Source organism: Sebastes fasciatus, chromosome 8 (genome assembly GCF_043250625.1).
Source record: "Sebastes fasciatus isolate fSebFas1 chromosome 8, fSebFas1.pri, whole genome shotgun sequence".
NCBI classification, from domain to species: domain Eukaryota; kingdom Metazoa; phylum Chordata; class Actinopteri; order Perciformes; family Sebastidae; genus Sebastes; species Sebastes fasciatus.
The window spans coordinates 17,420,153-17,446,340 of record NC_133802.1 but is presented as its reverse complement, the minus strand read 5'-3'; the positions used below and the strand labels follow the sequence as shown (position 1 = coordinate 17,446,340).

The window sequence follows — 26,188 nt, the reverse complement described above, 5'->3', positions numbered from 1 at the left end:
CAATCATGAAGGAGTTTGATAGAAGGTACCGCCCACTACGAGACAGAGAGCCAATCAGCGGTCGTGTTGACATCAGTAGGGCGGGGCTACAGGAATCTGTGTAATGTTGCATCAGATTGATGTCATCAAACAATTTCTGTTAATTATTAACATGAAGTTAGGCCTACAAATTACTTATTATTAGTATTAGATAACACTTTGTACTATAAGAACCTAAACTCTAAATGCTTTTCTTCTCAAATATGCGCAGTTTTGACTCAGTGTAAGGTTTTTGTTGTCCATCATTATCTACGCTAGTTTAAAAAACAAAACTCCGTGAAAGTTATTTCACACAGGCTGTTGTAAACATTAGCCGTACAATGAAGTTGTAGCTCCCAGTAAAATCATTTAAGGGTTTGTTTTACGCTGCCACATACACTGTCTCACACTACAATGTGTTTTATAATCCTGGGACACTGTGGTAAGTCAGTGTAGCTTGTTTTAACCTCTAAACAGCCAGCAGGGTAACTGATAGCATCAGAAACAGGTAGTACAGGTGCAGGCTAATGTTATCATGGCTAAACATGCGGTGCTGTCATCGGGGGCAAAGATGTGGAGATCTCTGGCCTGTGCAAAGTCAGAGCTGCGTCTGGATCTGACTCTGGCCTGCGGACAATCTTTCCGGTAAGGTTGGTCTAAACTCAGATAATATAATAATATGGATGGGATGCCCCCTCGACACAGTGGAGGTGGTGGTAGAGAGGAGGATGATGGCTAAGCTGTCATCCATGATGGAGAATGACTCCCACCACATGCAGGACACCATCTCAGCACTGGAGAGCTCCTTCAGCGACAGGCTGCTCCACCCAAAGTGTGTGAAGGAGCTATCGCAGGTCCTTCCTTCCTGCAGCTGTCAAACTCCACAACCAGCACTGCTCCCAGTAGACCACTTACACACCAAAAACTGACAATAACTGCACTATACTGTATAATGCCTGTGCAATATCATTATCATTATTACTACTCAGGTGTAATTCATACTGTGCAATATTTTTAGGTGGAATTTCATTTCATTCTCACTGTGCAATATCATTTTCCACTTGTGCAATTTTGTTAATAGTGTTTGTGGTCAATACTGTATATACTGCTCCTATTTTTATACTTCCTTCTATTTAAATGGTTCATATTTTGTTACACTTTGTTTAGCTCTTTTTTTTACTGTGTTAGCTGATGCATCTTGTTTTTTGCACTATCCCCTTTGCTGCTGGACACTGCAAATTTCCCCCCGCGGGACTACTAAAGGAATATCTTATCTTATCTTATAATAATAATAATAATAATAATAATAATAATAATAACAACACACTTTATTTATATAGCACTTTTATTAACAATGTTTCAAAGTGCTACACAAAAGAAAAGAAAACCAAACAAGGCAGATACAATGAGATTAAGGCCAAAGGATATGAGCACAGAGGGAGTAACAAAAGACAATGCAATGAATAAGATCAGATAAATAGGAATACAAACAGTATAAATAAAAACGTATATCAAACATTTCCAAGATGTAATGTTCCTCTGTCAGCATCATGATCAACGGGAGCGTTGCTGGACGGACCTCATACAGTTTAAATCCTTAATATGTGTCATTGTATTAACACATTTCAACCCACAGCTGGAGGGAAACTGCAGAAGGCCACTGGACCGGAGTGATTGGAGGACGAGTTTGGACTCTGACTCAGACAGATGACACTCTTTGGTACCATGTTTACAAAAACCAAGACAGGCAGAAGGAGGGAAGTGACAGGAAGAGGAGGGCTGGTGTTCCTCTCCAGATAGAAAACAAGTCAGAGAAGAGATTCAAAGGACCTTTGAAGGAGGAGGAGGAGCCGTTGGCTGTGACTTCAGTGCAGGACACTGAGGATGAAGAAGAGATGCTGAGAGACTACTTCCAGCTGAATGTGAAGCTGGGGGATCTGTACAAGGAATGGGGAGCTGCAGACCCCCACTTCAAGCGCATTGCAGACATCTTCACAGGTCAGCGCGCTTTCATGCATGATACCACGTATTATTACACTGTAAGTAAGGACTGAGCCAATGTTTGTTTTATGAAATGTCTCCCCAGGTGTGCGAATGCTGCGCCAGGACCCCACTGAATGTCTGTTTTCCTTCATCTGCACCTCCAACAACCACATCTCTCGTATCCAGGGCATGGTGGAGAGGCTGTGTCAGGATCTGGGCGCTCCACTGGGCCAACTGGATGAAACCTCTTACCACAACTTTCCTTCCCTGTCTGTGCTTGCAGGTACTAAATTCTTTCTCCACAGACTTATAGTACACCCCTGTCCATGATCTTTCTTAGTATCAGTGGTGCAGGGTTCAGGTCTCTTGGGTCCCCAATAATATTATTCGACCCTTCACCTTTGCTATAGTGTGATAATAGAAACTCCAACCAGGAGGCCTTGATTTTTATTGTATACCTGCTGACACTCCTGTTCACTAGCCATTGTCATCACAAATGTGTTGTTTTCTACATTGTAATTGGAAGACAACAGTGTAGAGGCACGTCTCAGGGATCTCGGTTTTGGATACAGGGCTCGGTTCCTTCAGCAAAGCGCGAAGCAGATTTTGGACAACCATGGGCTTCAGTGGCTTGAAGGTCTACGCAGTGTCCCTTATCTGCTGGCCCGTGATGCTCTGCGTACTCTCCCCGGTGTGGGCACCAAGGTAGAGAAGGAAAAGAACCTGTTAGCCTCTTGCATTTTTTGTGACAGTAACATGTAATCAAAGCTATGTGTCTCCCGGTAGGTGGCAGACTGTGTATGTCTGATGTCTCTGGATAAGGCAGAGGCCGTGCCCATAGACACACACGTGTGGCAGATTGCTAAACGTGACTATAACTACGCTTCTGGCAACGGACAAAAGACCATCACAGATAAACTTCACAGAGATATTGGTTAGTATTCATGCACCTCAACAGTAGTATGTTAGCTCTGATTGTAAACACTGAATGGTGGTTCTCTTTAATCCTTAACACAATACACATATTTCTGCGCAGGAGATTTTTTCAGAAAGCTGTGGGGTCCTTATGCTGGTTGGGGACAGTCGGTGAGTGTTATAATCAAGTCAGTGTCTGTCCATGTGTCTGTCCAGTGTCTGTCCATGACTTTCTGTCATGTCAGACAGTCTGTCTGCTATAACCACAGAGTGTCTTTATCTGTTTTAGGTGTTGTTCTGTGCCGACCTCAAGAAGTTCCAAAAGCTGAAAGAAATGACGCATCTGAAGCGGCCGAAGAAAGAGGAAAACGACGAAGAAGAACTGAGGGCAGCAAGCCATAAAACAAAAATTAAGACAGAAGAAAATGGAACTGTGAAGATCACGAAAACCAAGTCAGCACATCACAAGAAAGCAAAGACGTCTGTCTAGCATGAGAGAGGGATTCGAGGTAAACAAGCTTCTTACATCAGGTTTCACAATACCACACATTTTTTGCACACTTTGGCCAGCTCCAAAAACTATTGATATGAAATATATATACAGAATATTTGTCATGGTATAAAAAAAATTATTGTAAGAAGATTCTCAGGTTTGTATGTTGTTTACTGTGACCTCCTCTATGTCTACTTTGCTATGAGTTCACTACTACAGTAGAAATATGGCACACTGGTGGCCTTTTTACAATAAAGACAAAATAACTGATGTGCTATTTTTTTGTGTATGTATTTTGAGAGAATATTAGCACAGTCATCAAGCATCACTGTCATATTGGCTCTCACTCTTACTAAATGTTGCCGGAAGAGACCCCTAGGTGGCAGTAGACATTGGAAGATATTGCGCTGCAAGATAATACCACCTAGTGGGCCATTTGCATCAGCCAGCCCTTTTTTTGAAAAATATGTGAACAACAAATTTTAATATTTCCCTGGGTGAATACTTTCTGCAAAGCCCCCTGGTTCCTGTTACACCAACACGTCATGGCATCTGTATGCATGTCTGAAAAGGTCATAGGACACCAAAATGGGGTGTTGTGTTTCTCCCTGCATCAAAATAGTGTGTCTGTTGGATCGTAAAAAGCTGTGTGGCTGTGAAGTACCGCGGCGTCTGTATGTTTATCTATAGGCATTAGTCGACTGTGTCAGCTGATCTTTTTATAGCGGGGATTGCAGTTATCTGCTGTCACTGCTTGGGGCTTGTGTGACTGTCTCTGGTGACAGCATGGACATGTCTCTGGGGGTGTTTGACCTATTACTGTCCCTGTATGGAGAGAAATCATTCCAAAATATTTCGACAGCGTACTTGCCTATCAAACCTCTTTCTTGCCCTAGTTTGAAAGACACGTTTTCTGACATGTAGGCGCAAGTGAGCAGGTGCATCATGCACGGCGTTGTTGCATCTGTGTGTGTCTGCATGTGCATGTATTCCATCCACAGACGACGTTTATTTGTGGAAGTGTGTGCAGCCATGCGTGTTAATGAATATGTGAGTCAGCTTTCATCCCCACTCTCAGTTGAGCTGGACGGAAGCTGGGGCCCAGCTTTAGGGCAGAGTCACAGCGGAGAAGAAAAGCAGAGTAAAAATAGAGCTGAGACAAGAGGAATATTATTATTTATTTTTTTTAAAAGATAGAGGTGAAATTGTGCTGGAGGTGGGGACATGCATCTTAAAGAAAAAGCCATGTGCGCACGCGAGTTGAAACGCAAAGACTCAAACAACACAATAGTTGCCTGTGCGTTATGTAAGATATGGGTCTCAGCTTGTGTCATGCCCTCGGGAATTATTCAGTTGAAAGGGCAGTTCTCATCGTGTCTTCTTTATCTCAGAGGGCTTCATTGCTTCCTGCGAGCAGCAGGGGGTGCCACTTTTGGAGCACCAACAAAAGGGAATGGCCTCTTGTCTATTTCCAGATGTGCAGTAGCAAGATTGAGTTTGTTTGTCTCCGAGTGACAGAATGTGAGAGGTGGTTTTGTGGTAGCAGAATTAAAGAGATCAAGGGGGCCTATTGAATGCGTGCGTGCGTCAAAATCAAGTGGGTCATCATTGAGTGAGTGTCGTGATATGCATAAAATCCCCTATACCCCTATGTCCCCTAGACTTATTTATCTATATTATGATATTGTAAAATGTCTGGAAAATCATTACAAAAACAGTTTATGTATAAACAACCGGATGGTTATTTCTGGCTAATCCAGCAAATGAAATGCCTGACAAATCGTTGCGCTGATGCAGAAATGATGTAGAAATCAAGTATTTCCATTAAGCAGTCCTGCTCAGTAATTTGCAACATCACCCATAATGGCCTTATATTATGAGAGAAATAGGGAGATGTTTCTTTTGATTTGTGCCCTCCCTATTTAAATCAAAGACTGTTTATGATTTAAATACATGAGGGGGCAAAATATTAGGAATTTGGTGTAATGCAGCCCACCACCACTAACTACCTCAATACTGAAACATATAATATATGAAACAGTGTTTAAACATATTATATAGGCATCATTAAAGTAGACTTTATAGCACAGGTGTACAGGTGTACCCAATAAAGAAACCACTGAGTGCGTGTGTGTGTGTATATATATATATATATATATATATATATACAGTTATTTGAAAATATGTAAAACATAGGAATGTGTGTTCAGGTATGCAATAAACAGTTTAGTAAGATATTGGATACTAATACTTAATAGGGGTTGTAATTTGAAAGTGTAAATCTCTGACAAGTTTATATTTTTAACAATATAATCATGTTGCCATTTATATTAAAGCTCACCATATATGTGAAAGGGGTAGACGTTTGAAAAATATTATTATTATATAATTGTTATTATCAATTTATTAAAAAAGAATGTGATCCTGTTTTTCATATCCAGGCTCTGTGTAGGTTTGAACCCAAAAATGGTATGCACATCCACACTCTGCCTGCTACTTAAAATGATAGATGTTATTATTCCTGAATGGTAACAGATGTATTATATAACAGTATCTGATACAATACCTAAGATGGATAAAATTTAAAGCGAGTTGTGTTGATTCACCTTAGATGTGGTGAAACCCAATGCTGCTGGAGGCAGCGCCTTGAGGGGAGCCTGGGGGACGGGGGAAGGCCATCCCCACATGGAAGTCTGTCTTTGGGGCCCAGAGTTGGGGAGATTATTCTTTGGTGTCTAGACAACCGTAGGGTGAGGGGGAAAGCCACAGAGAGAAAGACCGAGAGCACAGAGCTGGCAGAGGTATTTTATATCTTAAGCTTCTCTGCTTCATATGTGTGCGGATGGACGTTAGCATATGAAGGTCTTGGCTGTTCTTAATGAAAGAGGCTTATATTGTGGAGGAAATTTATACTTTCTACCATCTGATAGGATCCCCACTTGGCTGGCTGTGATTAAGGTTCAATGTCGTATAGATCGGGAGGAGGAAACAGTTCCGTCTGCTCCGGAGTTGAATTTCAGAGCGGCCTTCCCGGATCAATTCAAATGACTAAGTGGAATGTATTCGCCACATTCCTGGACAAAGATGGTATAGAAACACTATCCACAGTGGGCGAGGGATATAGCACAAGTCCCATGTGCGGTTGGTTTTGGTGTAGGTCAGTGTCAGTGCAGCCTTTTTAAGAATTAGTTCATTTAGCAAGCTTTAAATACTGCTCCCTTCTCACTTTACTTAAAGCCCGCTAAAAATTCCCCATATGACTCAAGAGCTGTCAGTCAAAGGCAATACACGTACGTGTAAGTTACCGGGTTGACCTTTTAATTAAGATAAGTTAGACATGCAAACATACATTAGTTTGGGTTATTTTAATTTCAGTTATAAGGATCATTCAATTATTTAATTCAAAATGAGAATGGGTGTGACCGCCAGCAAAAGTGCCCTCTTGGATACCCCTATGGTAGAGAAAACATGATAAATGTCCTTTGGGGTGCCCTTCCAGTTGAGAAAACATGATAAAGTGCCCATAGGTGTCCTTCCAGTGGAGAAAACGTAATAAAGTGCCCCCTAGGGTGCCTTTCCACTGGAGAAAACATGATAAAGTGCCCTGTGGGGTGCCCTTACAGTGAAGAAAGCGCGATAAAAATAAAATTGAGAAAACATGATGCAGTGCCATATAGGCTGCCCTACATGCTAGAAAACTTTCTGCGCACTGGTGCCCCACCACGTGCAGTGGTGCCCTTTTTATTTTTTACGCCCCTGCCCCTCAGACAGGCAGAGTCCGCCACTGACGCCTGGTGAAGCTTCTCTATGTCATAATGTACAGTCGCCTGTATATAAATGACAAAAACTGTGTTTGACCACTTTCCTTAAGACTAATTTAGAAAACTGGGACAGGAGGACAAAGCCGCTTCGTGTCAGGGCATTAATTTTGAAAGAAAGGTCTAATTTTATTCAGTGAAGCAACATGGCACCACCACATATCTCACGTGTTTCTTGTGCAGCGTTCGGACAATGCTGAGCTCCTCCTTAATCTAAACAATGACTAGAGGGCACCTGTGCACGAGGAGAGACTCATCGGGGCCTTATCATATAGTATATAGGATGTTAGATGAATCAGATCCCTATATAGTACACCAGCTTACAGTAATCTCATTAACATAACTGGATAACAATCTATGGCAATGAAAAGGTCTATAGAATATGATGTGCAATAATGTGATTACCATCTTGAAGTGTCCCCGCTCCTCCTGTCCCAACCCATCAGTATCTCTCCTGCTGGCTCAGTAGTTACGTAATGGCATTAGGACAATCCTCCTGAGCTGCACAGGTTATTTTAGGACGGTACAGTGCAGACAATCTAATGAGAGTGACAATAATGATACAGAGTGAGATGGTTGCTGCTGAGGCCTAGCAGTTCATGTTGTGCATTTGGAGCTCAGAGCTGCAGTCTCATAACAGCAGCATGTCCAAACTAGAGTGTTGTGTTTGTGTATAAGAGACAATCAGACAGGGGGGATGAAGGAGGGGAGGCAGCGAGCCAAGGTGCCGCATGAGAAAACATCTTGGCTCGGGCTATGGCTTGCCCCCCCTCTACAAACCCTGGCTGGAGGGCAGGAGAGGCGAAGCGGGAGGTAGAGTTTCATGCACAGCTCATTGTCCTCCCTCCATGCCAGAAATGTCAGGTGCCTCCTCACCTGTCTCCCTCCACATGACACTCCTTTCAGACCACTTTAACAACCCAAGCTTATTTTTAGCTTCTTTTTTTTTGTCACTTTAGTCTTTTATTGCTTTTATGCATACACAAATAAAACACAAATATAACAACGAAACTTGCAACAGTGCAGCGAGGGGTTCAGTTTACAATTGATGATGCCGTATACAGGGTTATTTTCTTATTAAAACATTTTCCAATAACTTACAGTATTGTCAATACAATCATACAGTGCTTATGTCTTTATTTTCTATACCTAATCCATTTTCCCCATTTTCTGTTAAACTCATCTTCTTTCACTAGAGAATAAGTCATTTTCTCCATCAGAAAAATATTTCCTGTACTATGTCTAACCATTGACTAAGTCTGGGGGTGTCCGCTACAAGCCAATGGTCTTTCTGCCAGCTGTGAGTAGAATTTTAACCAAGTACTGATCTTCCTTCAGCACCACTGTAGTTATATTACCCAGGTATAAAATGGAACATGTCTTAATGATTATATATCCTAATACGTCCTTTAATACTGAATTCACTCTGTCCCAAAATGGTTCTATTTTGGGGCAACTCTAGAAGATATGTGCATAATTTGTGTCTGTATGGCCACATTGTCTCCAGAATGTTTGTTGCCTTGAATGATTTCATTTATTATTACTCTCGTATTTTTGTACTATTATTATTTTTTGTTGTTGTTATGTGTGTTTTGTTTTTGTTTGCTTTGTTGTTGTCGTTGTTTTTTAACTCTACTCTTTCTTTTTGTCATTATTATTATTGTTATTTCTTTTCCTGGTTTTGTTTTGGTTTTGAATGTTGAGGTTGTTTTCTCTCTAGTGTACTTGATGGGTTTGTCTGTAAACTCATCTTCTTAAAAGTTGGTTTATAGACTGTTGTAATTACAAACAGTGGATTGCATATATGAAAACAGCCTGAAACAGGGGAAAAAAGAACCTGGATATAGTGGCACTGCATGCTGTGTGATGATGTCAATGTGTCGTCATATTTCCACTGGGCATTGTCTATGTAGCTTTGTAACAACAACAAAAAAGGCAGGCCTATAGATGATCAGTGTGAAGCTGCGTGCTGCTGTTGCGTAACAGGCGTGCCAGCCAGGCTGCAGGTTGGTAGGTAGTAAGGTAAGGCAATCGTGTTTATCCGCTTGTGAGGGAGGAAAAAAAATGAGAGGGAGGGAGAGATGTAGCGGTCGGAGGGGGCGTTCATCCGCTCACTAGCTCATCGTGGATAGAGAGCTGGCAGAGGTACAAGGCTGCTGAACAGAGCTGTGTGTGTGGATAGAGGACTGTTGGACCAAGCGGCTAATAAACCTGGACTACACGTTTCCTCTGGCTACACCTCGGTATGTCCTAGTCCTCATTTCTGCCGCAGAGGAGTCCACCAGGAGAGGAGACCTGCAGGTATGTTTAGTCCGTAACGGATAGACTTAGTTGGCTGCTATGCGGCGATACTTTGCGCAGTGACGTTGTCTCTCTACCTGCCTGCCGTCCGGTTTATTATTTTAACACCTTCACATGTTACCTGTACCGTGGTATACTTTGTGTACGTTGTTATCGCTGATATAGATGACATAGTGAGAGGAGTGCAGGACAAAAAGCGCGCAGTTGGAGCTAATTGTGGTCAGTTGGAGACGTTAGTAACGATGGTTACGCAGTAACGACGTTACTGCTCTTCGTGACCAACGCGGACTAACGTCAGTCTGTGATTATTATTATTATAATAAGCTACAAAAACACAGCGTTAGTTAGCTTTAAATCTCTCCTCTAATTGAACATGTATTAAATCCTAATTGTCGACCCTAGCCAAGCATACGGACACGTTATAGTCTGTCAACGTAACGTCTGGCTGACGTTACTAGGTTACATATGTTACTATGCTGCGTAATAACCAGCTATTTCAGGGAGTAATGTGGCCCATAGGATATACAAAATAATAAAAAAATAAAAATAAAAAATAATAATACAAATTGGAGGCCCATTGGAGGACGAAAAGTCACTTACAACAACAAAAACGATATTATTGATTTATTTAGTCGCATTTTACATAAAAAGTAGACCCTTTTATCTCAGTTCCGTAACGCCTCCATTAGCTACTACTACTGGGCTAATGTCTGTGAAATTATCCTAGTTTGTGAGACATTATTAGCCACTTACTTCAGGCTTCATGCGATTCAACCAGCCAGCTTCTCGTGTTTCATTAATTTGCATGATGCCCAAATAATCCCAGGGAATCAGAAAGTGGAAATAACTTTGGTGAGACAGTAACAAGTGGGGTACTATTACTCCATGCTGGCTGGCAGGTACGCACTGTGTTGTGTCTGTGTTTACAGTAGGCTATTTACGAGTCCAACCTTAACATGTAGGCAGGGCTGCGGCGTTAAGGGGTTTCCGGATTCACCTGTTCCTCTTCAGTGTTTGAACGCATCCAGCTGGAGGGAGAGAATAAGCACATTTAAAGGGGAGGAACCGCCGCGCCAATGCGCACTGAGAGCCCACTGTAGGCAGAGCCAGGGCTGGACTGGGACAAAAAAATCAGCCCTGGCATTTTGGCCCAGACCAGGCCCATCACCGGTTATCTGGGCTGTGTGTACCACGTTTTGTCAAGGCTCTGTTAAAGGAAATCCCTTCAAAAGTGGTTGTTTTGCATACTCGCCATCCTTGACACCTCAAAATAGGGAGGATTTCAAAACCAAAGTGGGGGGTCTGGAAAATTAGAGTTTCAGAGACTTTGTTTCCTGAATTCTGGTGACTTTAAAACAATGAAAATAACACAATAATAATTGTACCTTTAAATCTCAGGAAAGAAAACTGAATAATTTGCCCCTCTGGCATAAACTTTGCATGTGAATATCTAGCATAAACTAATATTCATCAGCTATAATTCATTTTTTTGCCCCCTGCTGTCCCTTTTTTATGATTATACATGCTGTACAGTGCCAGAAACAGGTTAAAAAAAAGTAAATTTGACATAAATTGGGAGAAATACAAATTGTGACCCAAAGAGGAAAGCAGGAGAGGGCGAAGAAAAACGGGAGTTGCCAGGCACAGAGCGATTGGGCCAGCCCAGTGTCAATTAAGGAAAAGGAATGGGCCGATTTACCTGTTTTATGGGCCAAAAAAAAAAAAAAGACATACGTCGGCCCAAAAGGTCGTCGGCCCACCGGGAAACGCCTGGTATGCCAGATGGCCAGTCCAGCCCTGGGCAGAGCTGCTCCAAAGTGCTACTGGTTGTGACACAGAGCCCTGCCATAGCCTCCATACGACTCCATTTCAAAAGAAAAACAGCAGAAAAAAAGGCCCTATCTAACTGTAAAGCAGCTCAAGAGAGATTTACTGTCTGCTTTGAGAGTGTGTTCACAGAGAAGAAAGAGTGGAGGATGACTGCATGCCTCAGTGTTGCCTATAAACGGATTACTTTAATGGCTTATCTTGTAAAAGTTATTATTCGCCCATTCTTTGGGTCAGACGTTTTTAAACTGGCAATATAGTTAATACTTTCCAGTTCACAGCAGACCATAACACACTTCCCAGAACAGACGGTCTTGAACTCCCAGAATAGTGGAAAATAAAGCATAAATCAAGACATCAACGAATAACTAAACCCACTAAGCACGAGACATGATCTGTTCCTGAGCTCTTTTATGGATATTTTTGCTGGGGTTATATGCATTATTACAGTTTCATAAAGTAATATAATAGTAAAGCACCAAGATGATTAACCTGGCTTTATTGTTTTATATACATGCAATTTGCAAATTCAGTGCCACACAACACACCACTTCACACAGCAGTGGTTTTATTGCATCCAGCTGTGACAAAGTGAGAGTCTCTGGTTGAAGTGGAGCTGTGGTTAACTCCCGGCAGCAGGCAAACTGTTTATGCCCGTAATCTCTTTTCCTGAAAGTGTTTTGTGGCCCGACGTGGTTTTGCAGTTGTTTCGATCAGTCACCAGACTCGCTATCTCTCAGGGTGTGTTTCTGGGAATGGGTGAGCGCTAATTTGAAGTTCTGAATACACTCGATTCACAGTTATTTACTGAATGTGTGTGTGTTTAAGACAGAAGGTAAACTTTCTTTGAATGGCCACATATCATATGTCAATATTTGTAGCCTGTGTTTTACCCATTCTAGTGCAGAGGGCTGTCAAGACGTGTGTGTGTGTAGTGGAGTCACACAGGGCAGTTAAAGCGCCTCACCCTTTAAGGCTGACCTTCAGCCTTTGATCTGTGGCTCGCATGAAGGCGGAACATCAGTCAAAGATGTTGCGAGGCTCAGCATTTTTAAGCTGGACATCCACTTCAAAAGCATCCTCAATTGGTTCTGGAGCCTCCTCTCTTCCTTTAGCATGACCCCGCTGTGTGGTCGGTTGCTCCAGTGGAGGTTTGACACCCCCCAAGGCAGTGTACCGCCACCAGAGAGGCATCTTTAACAGGCGTTGGTTTGTGTTAAGAGCTAAATGGACAGCTTTAGTCTGAGGCAGATGTCCAGAAGTCTGGTGACCGCCTGGAAAACTTCCTGGAGAATATATAATGCATGTGGAGAGCTCGTATATCTCCTCATATATAAATCAACTTCATTTAAACTGAATGGCGTTAATTTATTTTAATGTGGTAGCTGAAATAAGTCAAGGGAATATTGTGGGAACTGTTTGCGATCCATATGTTATTTCAAGGTGTGGAATTTTTAACGGTCGAACCAGCGACCTCCCCCACTACCCGCATACCAGCATAACCACACATACTCCCTCTCCCATTTCCCCCCTCACACTTTTTCTCTCCCTGTCTCACGTACACACAAATTCACATACATACACTGCTTCACAGTCTCACCTCTCTTCCTCTACATAGCAGTACAAACAAGTTACACATCTGTATGGCGAGTAATGCTTAACTGCTCTGTTGGACTGAGGAACCGTTGCAGTGCAGAGGTCCACAGTGACACGCAGCTCTCTGTTCATCTTTACTATTGCTGTCACTACAGAAACCCTGTCATGTACCTTGTAATCTGATTCTTACTATCAATTTCTTGTCATTTTTTTTGGGAAGATTTGTTTCTTATTTTCTCCTGCCCCACTCATGTTCTTCCCTATTGTCCATTAACAAGCTCTTCTTCTCTGCTGAGGGCCTCTGTGGCCGTGGGTGACTTTGACTGGGAAATCCTGCTCATTAGAGAGACACCTTGACATTGGATAGTGGATACTAGGAGTCAACTCAGGTATTGGACACTCCGTTAAAGACGTGGCCTTGTGATCTCATGCCCTGACACACAGCACAAGCATGTGTCCCACTCCATACATATTTATACACATAGAGTGCTGCAGGGATGACGTAGCCTATTTTTTAGGCCAGCCAGGAAGTTAGCATCATACTGGTTCCCTCGACAAAAAGCCGATGGGATGTTTCCATTGGATTTTGGATTATTCCAGAAAATAAGCTACGTTTATGATACTTACATGTTTTGTTCTGTAAGATAATCTTCACAAATGAACACCTTCTGTATTCTTCGATACAACATGATGCTCATTTAGTAAATTATGGTCCCATTTAGAGTCAAATAGAGCATAAAGCAGAGTATGCTTTAGGGCGTGGCTACCTTGTGATTGAGAGGTCGCTATCATGGCGTTGTCCACTCTGGGAGTTGTCTCATAGTGTGTTCCCTGAAAATGTCTTATTCAGCTTTTAGTTGTATAACCCTCTCGTGTCACTTCTGGTTGCAAAAACCCAAGATGGCAACGTCCCAAAATGCCGAACTCGAGGCTTCTCATCGGTAGTCCACAAACCAATGGGTGACGTCACAGTAACTACTATCACTTCTCATATACAATCTATGTTGTGGGCATGTTAGTAAGCCGATGTTAGCATTTAGCTCAAAGCACCGCTGTTGCTAATTATACAGCCTCACAGAGCTGCTGGCAAAGCTGCAGACTTTTAGTCTTGTTTCAATATTGTGCCGATGTAATGCCTGAGTTTCGGTGGCAAAGCTTATTTGGATGCCTTACTCTGAGGAATATGAAAATGTTTCTCTACAAATCCCTTTATTTCATTTAACAAATGAAGCCTCAGTTCTCAAATATTGGTGTCTAAACACAAGCAGCTGTACAATATCTCTTTGCCTGAATAAATTACAGTCTAAAATTAGCTATCAGGAATCTGACCAGACATTTAATGCTATCTTTCAGTATTTGACAGTTTTCCATACTGTGTGCTTTGGACACATTTCGGTCATTACCAAAGTATTGAGGTATGATACCCAGCCCTGATGGATACAAGTGTATACTAGACCAGTCTTTGTTGAACCTGCTGTTGCAGGACACAGATCCTTCTGTCCACAAACAGACTTACGTTTGCCCTGGGAAATATTCTCTCGAATTAATGGAAATGTTGCACTGCCAGGCTGTCTGGAATCTGGCAGAGGAGAGAGAGAGAGAGAGAGAGAGAGAGAGAGAGAGAGAGAGAGAGAGAGAGAGAGAGAGAGAGAGAGAACATTTTCAAGAAAACCTCACTCCCTCTGTCTGTAAAGTACGGACATTAGCTGGTCATCAGACATGACATCAGAACTACAACGATTAACTGATTAGCAACAGCTGCTGTTGAACTGACTGACACATGTGATTGTATAACCAGCAGGTCTATACTGTGGGCAAGGAGTTTATAGTAATCTTCAGATTGTTGCTGGCTGCTGTACTATTGGATATTATGCGTGGGCATTTCCTGCTCTGGATAAAGAACGTATTGTGCAAGAGAGAGTGACGACATCGACACAACATGCAGTGCAAAGGAAATACAGAATTTTATGTGTCCCTCTGACTGACCGTGCACCCATCTCCACCCATCTGCACCCCCACCACTGGACAGTCACAGAGGGATGTGCTGTCTAATTTGTGAGTCTGTCTGTATTATTTTACTCCCTGTTGAAGGGGATCTGCTATGGTGGGCTGAGAGCATGCTGGTTTATATTCAAGCCAAACACCAAACCAGCTGATTACACTGATCTGTTCTTTGTAGTGTTATGTTAGAAATGAAATCCAACAACACACATGGTTGGCTGTTCCTGGCCTGTAATTCAGTCCGCTTAGAGGAGCTGCCAATCAGCCTAAATCTACTCCATTTGTGTTACTTCAATGGAAACTTGATGTCAAATTGTCTAAATCCAGTCAAGAAAAACATTTTGGGGAACCGCTGCTGTGTGTGTGTGTGTGGGCTTATGGCCCATGTGTGGAGATGAGATTAATGCTGACAGCGTTTCAAATACAGCAGCAGAGTTTTTCTCTCCTCTCGCTTAAGCTCGTTTGTCTAAATGTCTTTTGAGACTCATTAATCTCCACCTTCCTACACATGCACATGGGATGACGCATGCTGGATTACACTGGATCAAGATAGTAGTATGTTTACTAAAAGCCATTTCTCAATAGTCAGGTTATTTATCTCCGGGCTGCCAGAGACGGCGCACCTGCCAGTTAACCTCAGAGGAAAGGTGAAGCATACTCAGTTTCTCCGCATGCCTTCCTGGACAGACTGCCATATCTGCGCTTGGACCATAACAAACCGGTAAATCCCGAAACATAGTTTCCCCGTGACTCTTCCTCTTTTCCAAAAATACTCTGCTTCTTCGTTTCTGTCAGTTTATATCATCTAGCTATCTCAAACTTTACAGCCCTCGCCATTTCTCTCGGTCTTAATTTTGTCACAGATCCCCTCGAACCTCGCCCCCCCCCCTCGCCGTATACCCTCCACTGTCAACTTCATTACCGTCAACATGCCTCCTCCATCTTCTCCGCCCCTTTCATCCCATGTCTTTCAGTGAGTGCACTCATTTGTCTTATCTCCACATTCTTACATCCACCTTATCTCCCTATCTTCAGGGCCTGTGTTGAAACAACTCCAGTTAAATGGGGGACAAGAGGAAAAGAAAGAAAGGGGGAATAACAGGGATTAATCAGAGGTGGGATTGGCCAACAGCCGACTAGACTGAGAGCAGAAGAGGAGGCCGAGACAGGAAGGAAAATAAACACTGGGGCTACTGTGAGTGGGTGGACATGGAGATATACTACCACTTATATTACTGTACTCATGGCCAGTTTCTGTCTCCAGCTGCTCTTGTGTAACACCACCAACACCTAGTAAACAGGGACACAAAACACTGACGAATACAAGGCGAGCTCAAAAGCAAGCCGAGATTATATTGCACTATTTCTCACATACTTACAATATGCACTGTGACCTCCTGCTTGGTGCAAACACACATACATGTTTTCCATATACTCACACTGATTCCTCACATCTTACATGAGCACGGAATGCACATGCCAGCTGCAGTGTGCAGCTGTGAATGAGCCCCAGGTGAGTCATACGCAGCAGAATGAATTCTCCCATAGGCGCTGCTGATTTCTATTTTCTGTGCTTTCCCTCCTAATGTTTCAGCTGAAGTTTCAGTATGATCCTTACTGTTCTCCAAGGTTATCTCCGACTGTGAGTCATAGGCAGAGGCTGGTGTGAACAAGGGAGGTTTATGTAAGTCAGATGCTCATATAGTAAAAGAAAAGGGGTGTTTTTTTTTATAAGAAGTAGTGCACATTGGGGGATGCGACTGGCAGCTGTTTAGCTAGATGAATCGTAGGATTGTGTAATCCTCAAGGGCCCAGGGGTCTCTCCGTGTCACTGGGCGCTCTGAGCTTCACCACACTCGCTGCTACAGCTGTCAGCTCCTGGCATCCATGACTCAAACAGAACTAGCAGAAAAGGGGGAGTAGAGAGTCCTGCTGCTTGAAGCAAAAAAACTGAAGACTTTGGAGGAGAAAGAAACTGATATTCATCCAAAGAACATTTTTATGGCAGTGATGGTGTGGAAAAAAAGTTAATGTGTCCATCTGCCACTGAATGAAACCATCTGTGGCTCCTTTTTGGCTTGATCATTTTGACGGTGCAACGTGGTACAGAGGTGAACTCTTGCCTTTGTTTGTGTCTGTATGCTACGGCATACGTGCTGTCTATTCTGAAACCATACACCTTACCACACCCTGTGTGTCCGCCAGTGTCATGCTGCTAAAACCTTGTGGGAGTTTCAGTGACCTGCCCTCTGAATCAGCATAGTGAGGCTACGACATGCATTCCTCAAATTAGAATTATTCATACGTATTGACACTATTCCATGACTTAAATTAGCTATGGACTATTGTATGGACAAAAATTCTGCAAAAGGTGAAATAGGTTTTTATTGTATGTTTACATACCAAAGGGCTACCTCTGGGTCTGAAAAGTGAATGCTGTAGTGCCTTAAACTTGCATTATTTGTAAATTATGGTCCCATTTAGAGTCAGATAGACCATAAAGCAGGGTGTGCTGCAGGGCGTGGCTACCTTGTGATTGACAGATCGCTACCTTGGTTGTCTGGTCTGGGAGTTTAGCCCTTTCACAGTGTGTTTCAGTTCATAAAAGTTAATTGTAACATTTTGGTCACCTAAAAATGTGTTATTCAATGTTCGGTTGTACTTAGCTCCACCCTCTCATATCACTTCTGGTTCCAAAAAAACAAGATGGTGACGGCCAAAATGCGGAACTCGAGGCTTCAAAACGGCAGTCCACAAACCAATGGGTGACGTCACTTTGACTACGTCCACTTCTTATACAGTCTTTGTTACATACATACACAGTGCTTTTTATGTTTGTGTTGGTGTAGTTTGTTTTATTTCATGAAATGTAAAAATGACCTGTTTTCCTCTGTCAACAGCAGCACAGTGGAAGGATGGTGTGACACGCAGACAGAGGGACCACTCAGAGACAGACCATGGCTCCCACGTCTCTCCTTTTCCTGGGCTTCTTCCTCTCCTTCCTCCATCCTTCAGATGCCCAGACCATCATCGGCTCCTCCTCCTCCTCCTCCTCTCTTCTGGACCTGCCTGTTAACTCTTCACCTCAACCAACCAAGCAGACTGCTAAATTCTGGCCTTCTTTGCCTTCCAGAGGCCGTAGTGATGTGCCTGTCAGAGCTACAGTCCGGGACAGACTGATAACCGCAAATGCAGCGCAACAGGAGCAAAGATTGTCCCGTCCTGCCGCACAATCCACTCCTCCTTTTATATCTGCCCTTTCTACGCAGAACCTCAGCAGCGGGCCAATTTTATCTCAACCAACTGCCTCCAGGCCCAGGACTGATACAGCTAGTTTAGCATTCAGCAGGGCTTTTGCAAAGGGAGATGCTACTACAAAGGGCTCAACTCCACCTCTGCCCACTTTGCTCTCCGCTGCTGTCGCTGAGTCTGCAGGTGATAAGCCAGTGACGGCAGGAGATCCAGAGGAAGGATCACTCAAAGACAAAGAGGATGATGATTTACAGGGGTTGGGATCAGGTAGTAATCCAACAGTGATGCCTGTGAAGGAGGTTCCTCCGCAGTCAACAGTTGGTGATGAAATGGCACAGTATCAGCCACAGGCACAGACGGCGATATCTAAAGTTTCTGATGTAAAAACACCACCAGCACCGGACAGTCAGACTGTGAAGCCTCGCCTGTTTGGGCTTACAACAGCCGGTAAAATCTCTACGATGCCACAGACCGAGACAAGAGCCACACCGGCCCCCGTGGTAACACCGGCGACACCTCGGACCGTGGTATTAACAGGTGAGAAATCAAAGATTAAATGGTTCACGACAGTAAGGTGTTGTTGAGGTCAAAATCTTTACACCAAGGACATCCGACATCCGTCCATACTATGCACTACATACTCAATATGTCTATTATCGTTCAACATACTTCTGTGTGAATAAACAGTAGTATGTATCTTTTCGGACGCACTAAACTGTAATTACCACGTTAATTCCAGAGAGCCTCCTTGTCCGTTGGAGACGATGATTTGTGAGAATCATGAAGTCTGAAGTAATTTAGAAAAACTTAAAAAATATATATATATATTTCAACTATACTCATAACTTACACTTAAATTGAATCATTATTGACGTAACAGAGCTGTCCGCCATTGTCTGTTATGAACATTGTCGTTACTACCGCATTGCATTGTGGGATATTTATGCCAGTGTAGCGTCCAGTGTTTGCATACTGTAATATTTCACCGGATATAGTATGCAATTTGTGTACTATTGGTTTCATACTAAGGTTTCAGACATACTAAATAATCTCACATACTGTTTTACTAAATAACATGTTAGTATGGAATTTGAACATAAGAAATGTGTCTTTTCCACCTTTTTTTTAGGTAAACTGACAGAGAACACTCCTTCCACCATCACAGATGCTCCAAAACGGGACTCTACTGCTGTGACATTACCGCAGCCCACGACTCCCACTGCTGGCTCTAACTATAAACAGTCACCGACTGCAGAACAACCAGTAAACACCCCGACACAGCGAGCGACAACCACATCTACAACTAGTATTTTTACTACTACACTGGAGGCTGCGAGAACGTCCTCTAAACCAACACGTCAACCCAACAAAACACCAAAACTGGGAAGAAATGCAGCCAGCACAACTGTACAGTCGTCAAGGACGGGTAAGAAATCAGCGTTTTTTGCTCCGCAGTTGACTAGTTTTAAAGTGTCCTTTATGCTTTGATCATTTAAAATGGAATTATTTGTGCAGCTGGAACTTTTTTACTGGAAGAATCTGGAAAAGGCTTCAAAGGAGGGGAAAAAGCAGAGACGCTTTTCCATGGAAAGTGGGGTGGTAGTTGTGTGGGGTAGACACCGCGAGGGAATAAAGTATGAGCAGGAGGTGAGAGGGAGGGTTGAAGAGGGGGCGGGTAAGAATCGCTGCCATATAAAGAGATAGACAAGAGGAAAGTAGGGTCTGAAAAAGAGACAGTCGGGAATAGAGATGAGAGAGTGGATGAGAGGTAGGTGAAAGTGTGATGGAAGAAAGGTACAGGCATAGAAATGCAGGGAGTGGGAATGGTAATGAAAACCAGATGAAGGGAAGGGAGTTGAGAGGAGACGTAGATGGAAAAGGAAAAAGCATGACACATGGGGCGCATGACCCAGTCTCTTAGATACCACCAGAACAACATATTAATGACTTTTAAACACTCGGGCTCCCATGAGCGCATTTAAAGTCTTCAAGTAGGTTCCTTGGCAGGTCATTGAAATTATTAACATCCAGCTTCCATGGCAATACCAGTTTGTACTGTATGTATACATCTGTCCACATGCGTATCGGGGACTGTGTCCTACGAGATGGAACAGGATATTTATTTTTTAGTTCATTGCAGCGTGTGGACATATAAAGCAGTGGGAGAAAACTCAAGGGTAGGGGTAAGTGTATCCAGCTGTGAAATGTGATCAGCACATCTGGAATGTGTCTGGATCTTGCTCCTGTAAGAAGAAATAAAAAAAAGTGGGTTTGAGGGAAGGAAGTAAAACATACCTTTTATATAAATAAAGAAGTGTGTCTGTGACCTGTATGCAGCGCTCGCCTGTGTGAGTCTGAAAGTGAAACGTGTGTGTGTGTGTGTGTGATGGGAGGGAGGGAGCCAGGAAGTGAACACACATGTTGGAGTGAGTCATTAGTTAGTGTGTCAGCTTTATGGGTGTCTTCTACACGGTGAGGACAGGCTTAGCGTCCTCCAAGTGGCTGTTTTACCACTGATCATGTTGTTCCACCATACATCAAGTCTAAAAGTTAAATAGTTGTAGTGTTATTATTAACATCAGTTCATGGTGCTAGATAGTTTTTTTTTTTTGTTTTACCCTGTGTGTTATCTTTACGTCTGAGTAATTCACAAAGCGCTCAGTGATGAATGGCCCCGTGATTATAATGCTGTTGGGTGTTTCCAGGGTTTTGCAGCAGGATAAGGTGGAGCACCTTGAACAATGTGAAGCATGTGTTTGCATGCATCAGATGAGAGAGAGACAGACAGATAATGAGATGCCACACCGTCAAGGTGTTGTCTTGTCCGACAAGGTCGCTGTGTATTGTGTAACACTGCAAATTTGAACGGAGAGTTTTCGAGGCTGCTCTGTGACACTGTTTGGGCGTTACGTAACGTAGATGTTCTTGTTAATTACATAATCCAATCAAATTAAGCCGCACAATTACTATTCAATTATTTCCGAGGAGTTTTGCTCAGCATAATGTCTTATGAATTTATGAATGTGAATGACGTGGTGGCACAGTATTCAAATCATACTGAGATTTATAGCATGTTATGACTGCTATTGCATGACTTGCCTTTTCTTTTTTCAGAAATGTTAATGAAAATAACGTAATTAGACTTTTGCTTTAATAAATAAACATTCTTGTCACCCTGTATGCTGGTATTAGCTGATGTATTATGCCTTGTTTGTTCGATTACAAGTGCCGATGTGTGTGCCTTATTGAGTACATATACATACCTGATGTGTAATCTGTACATGTCTGCTCACACAAAGGGGCACTGTCTGTGGTTTAGGTCTGTTATTTCCATGTTTTGGGATACAGTTTTAGAGCGGATGAGTAGCAACACACTGACCTGATACTTGCAGGGAGGAGAGAAAAAAGGAAGTGATGCAAATTTAAAACTATTTCAAAAATAGATGTTATTGAGACCGTGCAAGTTGGCTAATTTTACTAGACCTTCATATTTATATATTATATATAGACCTGGGACAATGTGTCTGTGCAGAACCGATTATGTTACACTGAAGAACTGAGAGATGGTTCTCGCTCATGACTTTGATGGTGAGCTACAGCCCTCTAGTGGCTCTGAATAGTATTTCATGTACTTTTATATTATTGTTTTGCTTTTCAGATGAACGGCATTTATAAGTTACTTTTAACATTTTGTTTTCATATATTTAAAAAATACCTGAAAACCCAAACTCTGTTTCTCTTTTTGTTTTTGTAGGGACCTCTTCCGTCCTTGCCACCGGTGTTGCACCTGTCGCCCGAACAAGGTTAAGCCCCACATATCAGTCTGGTGTTGGTCAGAGGAACCGCTCCATTCTCCTAGGACACCCTCACCAAGCTCCCCACTCTACTTCTAATCCAGCCCCCTCTCCCAGCAGCAGTTCCTCCACTAATGGCACGCTTCTCTACTGGGGTGATCTTAGCCGGACGCTGGCTTTCGCCTGGGAGCTGCATGTCTATGGCTCAGCGAGCCTCTTCCTCCTCCTGTTTGCTGGAGCTGCTCTCGGCCTCACCCTGTCCCCTGGAGCAAACTGTCCTCATCGGGGGGCTCTTGCACTCGCCAATGCTCTATTGTTTCTGGCCGGAGGACTAAGGGCGGCTCTCTTTCTAATAGACCCCTATGGCACACGGAAATTCCTCCCTCGCCCTGCAGTTACAGCCCTCTACAACTTGCCTCTGCACCTTCTGGTGTGGACACAGGCTGCCCTGGCACTGCTGGCATTGAGGGTGGCAGGAGTAAGTGTGTTACCTTCCACTTTAGAGCGTCCTCCTCTGGTGGCTGTGCTGGCTGTGTTGCAGTGTACCCTGCTGCTGGCGGCTGATCTGCTTTCCCCCGCCTTGTCCCCTGTGGTACCCGTCACCTTACAGGTCCTGTCCCTGTGCTGGGGCCTGGCTCTCTGTCTGGGCTTCCTCTGCTATGTGTTTCCACGTATTCGCTGCCCGTCTATTCCCCACCCTGGAGTCCCTGAAGAGGCAAGAAGGAAGGCTTGGACAGGGAGCAGGAGGATAGGGGTGATTCTGGCGAGAGTGCTGGCAGTGTGTGCAGTTCTGGGGGCACTGTGCTGTGGGCTGCATGTTCATGCCACTTTATGGCTCTATGGTCTGCTAGGGAACTGGACGCGCTTCAACTGGGGATGGTGGCTGGTGCACTTCTGGGCCCGGCTCCTGGAGCTGGCCTGGGGGTTCTTCCTCCTACTCCTGGGTTCCTGGGTGTTCTGGAGGCCTCAAAGTTGCGGTGGAAGGGAGGAGGGTGGAGCAGACGGCAGAGCAGCAGGAGACCTGCCGTCCCCTGGCCAATCTACGAGCTCCCCTCAAAGACATACCTGCTGGTCCAAGATAGTCCAGAGCCTGAGGGGGAAGCCCTGTAGAAAGTCTGACAGTAATGGGGTGGGAGGAGGAGGAGGAGGAGGAGGAGGAACAGGGGAGGTGCCTAACAACTGGGCTGGCCAGGAGCGTCCTGGAGCTGACATCAGCAAGAGTCTGATCAGGAACCAGAACCACGAGCAGGCCAATGCCCAGCCACGATGCGTCAAAGACAGCAACCGGGGTCGCAACCATCGGGGTCATTCGGCAGAACGAGGCATATCTGATGGCTCCACAGGCTCCCTGCTGAGACTGCAGGCGCTGGGCCGCCCCCCACAGCGCTCAGTGAGTGGCAGTCTGGATCAGGACAGGGACACTTCGCTGTCTCTTTATGAGTTCGATCTGCGGCCCCCGTCTCCCATCGACCTGACCCGTAGCATCGACAGAGCCCTGCACAGGGAGCACCTGATCATAGGAGGAAGCTTGTTTCATCCTGTGAACCAAACGTCACAGTCCCCCTCCCCGGGGTCAGGGGTCAGCCAGGGGCCCTGGCTCCGCAGGAACAGTGATCCTCAGATGCTCTCTGAGAGCAGCGACGCCCCGACAGAGTCTTCCATGCCACTGGGGGGCAGCATTCTCAGCAGTGTGCCCAGCAGGCAGGTGACTGCTCCCCCCACGCCCTCCCACCAGGGTCACAGGTGGGCTGGGAACGCGTCAGGAAGCGTCCCCTCGTCAGTGTCCTGCCCCGTGTCACTTCGTCCCTCCAGAACATCAACGGGGCATCTGGGGGAGGATGGAGTGGACGACACACGGCCGTTCATCACCCCGGACTCAGAGAGGGTGCGGGGGAGGGCTGGGAGGCCGGCAGGGTCGCGGAGTTACCTGGAGGTCAGCCGACACGACGACTCTGCTAGTGTCAGCAGTGAAATTATTGATCTATGAACCAAACCTCGGACATGAGGACCAATGACTGCACATCAAACACACCTATTCAACAAATACTGTTCCTGACCAAGACTTCAACAAAATTTGGAAAAACTTAATCCATAAACTGCCTAAAAATTAACTATTTTTAGAACAAGGAAACTACTTAAAAGTGTCTCTTGGTGATGACCTTAAAGGATATCACCTAGTTGCATTTTATCTTGTTAAAGGGTTTAACAACTGTGTGTTGTGGAACCAATATGGTACCTTTTACTCTGGGAGTAAAACTGGGAGATATAGCACAGATAAACAACACAGCAGCACACACATAAATCTTTCTTTCTCTCTCCCACACACAAACACACACACACGCACACGCACACACACACACACACACACACACACTCTCTCTCTCTCTGTCTTTCTCTGATTTTCTCTCAAACACACAGACCTGCATAACACTGGCATCACTTCAAGTACACTGGGACCATACGTACATTTCAAATCCTAATAATGGCTCTTTAGCTGGTCCTTGCTTGTGATGGGTGTGAAATGTGTGATGACTTTAATCTTCCCATGTCTGGGAACAGCACCACCGAGAGTTTCAATAAGTTTGATGGTTAAAGACAAATGGTTCTCCAAGCGTCTGCAGGTCCCATTTCTATTGTTTCTGTGAAAAAATGTCTGCATATCAACAATCATGAATTTCATTGCTTTCATAGAGTTTATTTGCTGTCTTCCATATGTCATATTGCTTTGTGATGTAAAGATGTGCCATACATAACCTTGGTTGGTTCCGTGCTATTTTTATTGTCCTATAAACCTATTATTTGGGTTTACTCTCTATAGCGTTTTACCAGTATCATAGTGACTCAGCTGCGGATTACTACTTCTAAGCTCTTAACGTGCTGCTGCCATTGTTGTTGTTGTTGTCATCCCGGCTGCCTTGTACGTTAATGTGAAGCTGGTTGCATAAAGAGGCACACAGTAAACAACGGCCAGAGACATGCAGACGCATGCTTGTATGTGAAACTTTCGCTGAGGCTTTTAGCTGAACTTCACAATGAGATTCAAGCATTCACCTGTGAGGTTAATGCATTTCATCTTATTTTGCTGTAGGACAACGCATTTGCAATCAATAATTATGTACGATTAAAGCCTCTGACTGCATTTTGACAAAGAATACAAAACATAATCAGTTGCATTGAATCAATTCAGACTGTTTGATATGTTACCTAATTAAATGCTGCACAGCTTTGCAGGGCTGCACCACCTGAGACTGGTTTGGCATGAACCTCAGATCTCTTATAATAGACCTAACTCAATAACAGAGCACTTAACTGTAAGCCTGAGCACTAGACTGAAGTATTTTACTACTCAAGAGGAAAATATCTTTCAAATATATGATGTATAAGCAACAATGTAAATAACGTTATTTTTGATGTTCATGAATAAAAGGTGTATTTGAAACATAGCTGTAGTTGTTACTGTGAAAGACAATCTAAAGTGGTATTGCTTGTGTGTCTGAGCTGTGCAGACAGTTTATTTGAACATCAGATGTGAGCGGTTTGCAGAGCTGTGACAGTTAATACATCATTTCAGAGGTTTTGTTGAGGACATTCTGTGCTTTGCTCAGGATTGTAATGATGTAGGTTTTACAAAATGAATAACAAATGGTCACGGTCTGCAGGATTTTGAATTATTCTTTCTTTTTTCTGTCATTGGATGACGACAAAGGTATCGGAAAGAAACAGAAGACACTTCACATTGAACCATGTTTAGTCTAATAATTAACTCAAATCTGTTTGGTGATCCTGAAAATAGCTTAGTGGTTTCCTCCTCAGTCTTACATTTGAAAGGTTTTGTTCCAATATGAGATATCCAGTATTCTCACAAAATGATTACTGGAGTGTTATCTTGGGTTACTGTTGTGAATACATTTTAAGAAGTTAAATTTTTCCAAAGTGGATAAACGTCATTTTGGTATAAAACTGAATTCATGCCTCTGTTCCTGATGAAAGCCAGTCCATTAATTGTTTTCCGGTTACCTCAGGGTGACTTGCAGTACCTCCCAGTGATGTGAGATGCTTGACTTGTTTAGTATTTACAGTACAATGGCCTTGTGTCTACATTCCAATGAACCTGTAAGATTTCTCTGTATCAGTACTCGCTGTTACCTCTTTTACTTCATGACCAGGGTGTTACCTCCAGCACCCGTAGT

At 43.6% G+C, this 26,188-nt stretch overlaps 1 protein-coding gene across 8 annotated transcripts; it reads left to right on the top strand.

Moving 5' to 3' along the window:
- Positions 1-328: 328 nt before the first annotated feature.
- On the top strand, positions 329-25,441 carry ogg1 (8-oxoguanine DNA glycosylase). 8 transcript variants are annotated; one of them, XM_074643945.1, is made up of 8 exons: positions 329-663; positions 1,655-2,016; positions 2,105-2,284; positions 2,528-2,706; positions 2,788-2,935; positions 3,038-3,087; positions 3,206-3,425; positions 17,856-17,995. In XM_074643945.1, exons 1-7 carry the CDS (start codon positions 554-556, stop codon positions 3,404-3,406), a joined length of 1,230 nt encoding a protein of 409 aa, XP_074500046.1. In that variant the 5' UTR covers positions 329-553; the 3' UTR covers positions 3,407-3,425; positions 17,856-17,995. The 8 variants fall into 8 exon arrangements, with proteins under 8 accessions (XP_074500046.1, XP_074500045.1, XP_074500044.1 ...); XM_074643944.1 differs by having other exon boundaries at positions 17,853-17,992; XM_074643943.1 differs by lacking the exon at positions 17,856-17,995 and having other exon boundaries at positions 3,206-3,679.
- The last annotated feature ends 747 nt before the right edge of the window (positions 25,442-26,188 follow it).